Source organism: Cricetulus griseus, chromosome 3 (genome assembly GCF_003668045.3).
Source record: "Cricetulus griseus strain 17A/GY chromosome 3, alternate assembly CriGri-PICRH-1.0, whole genome shotgun sequence".
Taxonomy (NCBI): Eukaryota; Metazoa; Chordata; class Mammalia; order Rodentia; family Cricetidae; genus Cricetulus; species Cricetulus griseus.
Genome location: NC_048596.1, coordinates 260,708,106 through 260,715,051, shown reverse-complemented (window position 1 = coordinate 260,715,051; position 6,946 = coordinate 260,708,106). Strand labels below are relative to the sequence as shown.

The following is a 6,946-nucleotide window of genomic DNA, read 5'->3' as shown; positions in this document are numbered from 1 at the left end:
AGAGGCAGCTTTCCACTGGTGTGTCTCCTGTAAAATCAACTGTAATTGGTCTCCATCAAATCTAATCTCGTGTATTCCCAAGTGAACACATGTACTATGCACATGTACATGCTATTGGTGGTTGGGGTCCAGGCTGTGTGTTCCCTGGTTCTGTGGAAAGGAAGGGCTCACACAGATTTGCAAACATCGCAAGGACCCTTTGCTGAGAGCAAACAGAGAGGTCAGGTGAGAGAGGGATCCACCATCAAGGTTAATAGCGAGCCAGGCGAATGGGAGTGCTCGAGGGCTCAAATTGCTCAGATTGTGTGGGGCTCAAGAGGAGGAAGAGCTGGTTACTGAGGGGGCAACATCTGCATGGGTCTCAGTTTTGATTGACGGATTGGATAATGTATTCACTTTTCCTATTGTGTCTGCCCCTCGACACAGTGTTTCTTATTTTAATCACATACTGTCTTAGTTAGGGTTTCTATTGCTATGAAGAGACACCAGGACCACAGAATCTCTTATAAATAAAACATTTAATTGGGGTGGCTTGCTTACAGTTTCAGAGGTTCAGTCCATTTTAATCGTGGTGCCCCCCCTTCTCACTGGGAGGTATCCTGAGCAAAGCCCACCCCCACAGTGACACACTTCCTCTAACAAGGCCACACCTCCTAATAGTGCCCCTCACTCCCTATGAGATTATGGGGACCAATTCCATTCAAACTACCACACATACATGCCTAATTATGCAGAGGCATAAGATGGTAAATAGTGGATTTGCCCTAAAAGTTCCCTTGAGGCCACAGTTTTGGCTCACTGTGCATGCACACCACTTCAGGCTACACTTCAGGTATAAGGACAGCCCTTCTTGTCCTTATACCGGATTTATGTTGGGAATATAGTTAAACTGAAACTGTTCAATTTGATCCTTACTAGGGGTGGAGAAGTCTATACCATTGTGCAGAAATGGGAATAAATGTAGCCAGCCTGGTACAGTGGGAGCCCAAGGGGGCTCTGAGTCTGCTAGGTTCATTATTGGGAGAGGGGTGTGTGTGCATCGAACATGCAGATGAAGGACCTGGGCTGCTGAGTGCATTATTAAGAGGGTGTGTGTGCGTTACCCAACGCGAAATCCAAATAGAGTCCCAGGCTAAACTGTCTATGCCCGCCTGCCTCAAATACATGTATGCAAAGAAGTGTGCATTTCCTTTTGTTTGTTTGTTTGTTTTTCGAGACAGGGTTTCTCAGTGCAGCCCTGACTATCCAGAAACTCACTCTGTAGACCAGGCTGGCCTCAAACTCACAGAGATGCACCTACCTGGTCTGCCTCCCAAGTGCTGGGATTAAAGATGTGCGTCACCACCACCTGGCTCTTATTTCTTTGCATGAATGTTTTTCTTGGTTTAATGTAAAGAGAAAGTAGCATATTATTTAAATAAAGCAAGAAGTTCCTTCATGTTACTATTCTCTTCATATAAAACTCGCTTGTTTTATGTTTGCCTTACCTAATTTAGACAGTTGTAGTCTACTGGAAATTTTTAAGTAAATAGTATCATCTAAATTTAACAGGCTAAATTAAATGATACAAAAATTACTTCAAAGGATGGATGCGGTTTAGATGTCTGATTTTCCCAGGCTCCTTTGGAACAACATAGATTATAGCCAGTGAAAAGAGAGTCACACAAGCATGAACAACCCCGGATAGACGGCCCAGTGCAGGGACAGGAGTCACCAAGCTGCCTGTGAGTCTGTCGTGTGTAGACTTCCTTTTCCACACAGCACAAATGACCTCTAACAATGGCCTCTTTGTCAGCTCTAATTTTTCTATGTCTCGCGTGTCAGTAAATGTGTAGTAGGGACTCTAACGAAAACATTTCCGGTATGGTTTTCCACAGGGTGTCCATAAGAATGGAAACAGTGTCTCTTTGCCAGATTCCTCATCGCTGTATCTCATGAGCCTACCTGATCTCGAGGAAGAGGCCTACTTAATGATGACAAGCCTGTCACCAGTGTAGCAGCAAGAAGGAAAAGGACCACAAATAAAGAAGTATTTAGATTTCTATTCCACAAGAAGATATCTCCGTGAACAACCCCTGCTGCATTACCTTTTCCCAATATGAACCGATACACAACTATGAGGCAGCTGGGGGACGGCACATACGGAAGTGTGCTTATGGGCAAGAGTAACGAATCCGGGGAGCTGGTGGCAATCAAGAGGTGTGTGCACGGCCCTGCCGAGTTTCCGTGTCAATGTTGAGTGTTTGTTTTCCTTTGCTTGCTTGAGAGCCTGTAGCTAGCACCAGGGAGAGAGTTTCGGTTCAGACCACAAAGTAGTTTAGCTGATGAGAAACACTGGTCTAGGAAACAGAAAATTACCTAGGAGTATACTTACGTGGAGGAAAAGGTCACTGTTACTTTAATGGTCTACCTTATTCAGGTACCTTAGTAAATGGCGTAAGGCTCAGTGCTCTAATTTTATGCCTGATACACCTTGGATGAAACTGGAAGTAGTGAATGTTTCTCAATTTTAAACACGGGAAACAAACTAGAACTTACTGCTTCTTTAAAAAGTTGGCTTCAAGATAAGGTTGGACTTACGATGTCAAATTCTGAAATGGGATATGCTATCTCACCATTCTCAAGGCCAGATGCTTTTAAAATTCTGAAATCAATTTTTAAAGAATCAGCATCTCATGTGTACACTTTGGAACGAGTGTGATCATTTTATTAAAGTAGTTTTCTTATATGGCTTTATTTGAATTGACTTTTACTTTAAAGCCATTATGTTACATTTATCTTTAGGGAAGACACAACTTTCTAGAAACCCATTGCATTGAAAAGTACCTTTGGGTAAGGCCCGAGCCTCACCAAGCTACTTCATAAGCTTCCTTATAGTCTGAATGACTCTAAATGAAATTCTGATTCCGTAAGGCTACTTTAAAAATAATAGCAGTGATACCCTTGATGTCTCATGATGGGTCTGTAGGGAGACACCCTAGCCCCGCCCTGGGACAGGTACCAGGTGGACCCAGGACTCGCCCATAAGGGCGTGGTGTAGGAAAGCCAAGGTGACGTAAGGGAGGCTTCTTAAAGACAGCTCGTGGAGACCCGAGCCCCTTTTGTTCTGGCCACGCTTGCTGGGTTCCTGTAACCTCGCTCTGGCCTGCGTTTTGCCCTGGTGTTTTCTTGAATAAAGAGACTTTAATCTATCAGGTGGCGCACTCATAAAAACATAAGGATATCCACTAATTTTCCAATATGCTTTGTAGTAAATAGTGTGTACTTCATGGAAAGGCACTTGAGCCACAGAGAGGCTATTGACAGCCATACATCCACGAGCAGGACTGCACCCAGGCTGTTCAGTTCCACAGCCCACATCTCCACCTCCTCCAGCTGTCAGTGCCTTTCCCGATTCTTCACGTGTGCACTGTAACTCTATGAGGCCTCTATGCAGTGTAGAAATTAGCCTACTTGGTAACTCTGGGCTTCCTGGTGAGCTATAAGTCACCAATAGGAAATTGTATCATTTCTTCTTTTCTGTGACAAAATGCTAGACAAAGGCAGCTAAGGGAGGAAAGGCATATTTGTGCCTCATGATTGGAGAAGGGGCACAATCCTTCATAGCAGCGGAGGCCTGGTGACAGGCTGGTCACGTGACCTCGGCTATTATGAAGTAGAGGGAGATGAATTCTGGCACTCAGCTCACCACGCTTCCTTCTCTCAGCCCAGGATCCCAGCCTGTAGGTTGGGGCCACCCACATCCAGGATGTTTTTTCCCCTCTCCAGTTAAACTCTCCTGGAAACATCCTCATATCCATGCACCCAGAGGCATGTTTCCTTGGTGATTCTAAAGCCAGTTAAATTGACAACAAGATTAGTTATTGCAGAAGTCATACAACTAAGTCATGGACATAATTGGGTGGTTTGGTTTGGTTTGGTTTGGTTTGGTTTGGTTTGGGGGAGGGTTATTTGGTTTTGAGACAAGGTCTCACCATGTAGCCCTGACTGTCCAGAACTCACTATGTAGACCAGGCTGGCCTCAAACTCACAAAGTCTGCCTGCCTCTGTCCTCTGAGCGCTGGTGTAAACCTCCACACCTGGCACATAGTTGTTCTTGTCTCCTGTTCCTTTTGGTGACTAAAAATCCATTCATATGGATCTATTTGTTGTATGAGTAGTACAGTTTATTATGCTAAATAGAGTTCTACTGTGTGTAGTGGGGAAGAGGCTAAGTAAAGGAAGAATAAGAGAAAGGCTCCAGGCTCAGTCCCCACCCACACCCCTGACCCCACAAGGAAAGAAGAAAAGAGAGAACCATTCTAAGTCTGGATCTTGTGGGTTTGGTTGGTTTTTTGTTTGTTTGTTTTCCTTTCTTTCCCCGATTTAAATTATTTCATGGACTCAAAGACAAAGTAGTCATGTAAAAGTTGTTATCTTAAGTCCTTCCATGAATTTGCTACCAAACTTTGTAATTCTCACCCTATCCCACTTCTGAAGTATAGTGTTTATCTTTAAGTCACAGAAAGGAATTCTGCATGGGGGATTTTTAAAAGGAAAATCACAGCTAAACTGACTTAAAAAACAAAAGCAAAAAAAAACCAGCTAGGAACTCCCTGAGAAGGGAATCTTCGGGGCAGTCTTGCTTGTGTTGAAGCAGAATGGCGGGCTGGACACAGCACACCTGAGCTCAGACCTGGCACCATGAGTTGTGAGCAGAAAGGAGGGGATTTCCTCCTGTGGAGGAAGATTGGTCCCCAAAGTGAAGCCATAATCAGGAACACCAGAGGTGGTGGGAGTGGTTTCTCGGAGCCTTCAGTCCTGAACACTAAGTGTTTCCTCATTTATTTCAGGATGAAGAGAAAGTTTTATTCTTGGGATGAGTGTATGAACTTGCGAGAAGTTAAGGTAAAGAAGCCAAGGCTCCCAACAGTACACCATATCCAAGGCCAGCAGCTAAGATTTATTCTAGAGCAGTGGTTCTCAATCTTTGTAATGCTGTAACCCTTTAATACACTTCCTCATGCCGTGACTCTAACCATGAAATTATTTTCATTGCTTCTTTGTAACTGTAATTTTGCTACTGTTAAGATTCATACTGTAAATTATCCAATATTCAGGATCTCAGATCCGTGACCCATGGGTTGAGAATCAGTGTTTTAGGCTCTTCCAAATGCTTCCTAACTAAAGGTAACTGCATCTGCCCCCTTCCTTTCCACTCCTTAAGTCTGAAGTCCTTTGCATTCCTCCTTGTTTCCGTGTTAGTACGGAACAGAAATCAGCCAGGCCTCCCTCTATGTAAATGACTTTAAAACTCACACTCTCAAACCATGACGTACCGTTCTCTTGTGTTTCCTGCTGTGTGGCTTGGTGAGTTTTTTGATACTTTGCATGGAGTCTGACATGGTTAAGGCAGAAAGAAAAAGTTAGACCTTCTTTGGAAAATGAAGAGGGCAATTGGCCGGTTAACACTCCAGTCAGCTGGTTGCCCCTTTCACTTAATACTCATTGCTTAAATCATTTGCTTTAAATTAATGCTCCAAGATCTTTTAAAATTATGTGCATATTAGCATGTAATTTTTTTTAATGAATCTAAGAGAAATGGACAGTTACCTGGGGGAACTAACATGCACAGACAAGGTCTGCAGACTTGTATAAATTTAAGAATGGTGCTTCTCTTCTGTTTCACAGTCCCTGAAGAAACTCAATCATGCCAATGTGATTAAACTAAAAGAAGTTATCAGAGAAAATGACCATCTTTATTTTATATTTGAATATATGAAAGAAAACCTCTATCAGCTAATGAAAGACAGGTATGTCTTTATTTTATGAAAACTATATTTTCTCCATTATTTTTTCCCATGAGTTCCTTGGATCCTTTCAGTGTGTCATACTTGATGATATGCTGGTTTAAATCTAAGTCAGATTTAAATGAACTGATAGTTATTTCAGCAAATGGTAGCATTTGACACTGAAGAACCAGCGATGACATCGCTACCACTCTTCCACTGTAATTCTTTAGCAGCTAAGGTATTCATCTTTTTGTTTTTGTTTTTAATTTTTATGTATTTGTTTATTTAGTGTGTGTGTGTGTGTGTGTGTGTGTGTGTGTGTGTGTGTGTGTGTGGTGGGGCAAGGGGGGTTGGCTAGTATATATGTCTGTATACCATGTGTATGCAATGCCCAAGGAGGCCAGAAGAGGGTGTCAGATCCTCTGGGACTGGAGCTGTGAGCTGCCATGTGAGTGCTGGGACTTGAACCTGGATCCTTTGGAAAAGTAACCAGTGCTTTTAATCATTGAGGCATTCCAGCCACCATCGTATCCATCCTTTTGAATGAAGGGAATCAGGAGTCTTATGTTCAAAATCTGGCTTTCGGCAAAATGAAGACATTGTCTTCGCTGTCCTTTCAAGCATCTTCTGAAAGAGATGTGAATAAATGAAGAATAAAGTGGCTTTCAAAAAAATGATGAGACAGGAGCTGGGGAAATGGTTCAGTCAGTGAACTGCCCTCTGGACAAGCATAAGACCCCAGTTCTGATCCTCAGGAACAGCATAGAAAAGCCAGGTGGATGGCTGTAACCACAACATGGGAGAAGGGAGACAGATGGAGCCCTGGACCTCATCTGTCAGACAGTCTGACCAATGAGTGAGCTCCTGATTCAGTGGGAGACCCTGTTTCAAAGAAACAAGTAAATACGCACATTCGTAATCCACCCTGTCCCCACCCAGAGGATCTGATGAACTCATTCATTAGAGACAGACACATGAGTGATAAAGCTTAATGTTACCAGCCTGAAGGAAATTCTCACTTTAATTCTCAGTTGTTGATAATTTTAGTTGGTAGTCTGACAGAAATTAATTTTTGCACCCTTAATTTAATTCTCATTGGGACATCACCATGGATATAATTTAAATACCATGTCTAAGGTGGTAGCCACTGGTCTCGTGTGGCTTTCAAGCCCTTA

General features: G+C 43.0%; 1 protein-coding gene across 4 annotated transcripts in view; it reads left to right on the top strand.

Moving 5' to 3' along the window:
* Positions 1-2,098: 2,098 nt before the first annotated feature.
* The window catches only part of Mak (male germ cell associated kinase), a 37,579-nt gene continuing 32,731 nt past the window's right edge, over positions 2,099-6,946 (top strand). For all 4 annotated transcript variants that reach the window (XM_035442931.1, XM_035442930.1, XM_035442929.1 and 1 more), the window contains exons 1-3: positions 2,099-2,199; positions 4,833-4,887; positions 5,671-5,792. In XM_035442931.1, coding sequence (XP_035298822.1) covers positions 2,099-2,199; positions 4,833-4,887; positions 5,671-5,792 — 278 coding nt within the window. The remainder of the gene's footprint in view (positions 2,200-4,832; positions 4,888-5,670; positions 5,793-6,946) is intronic.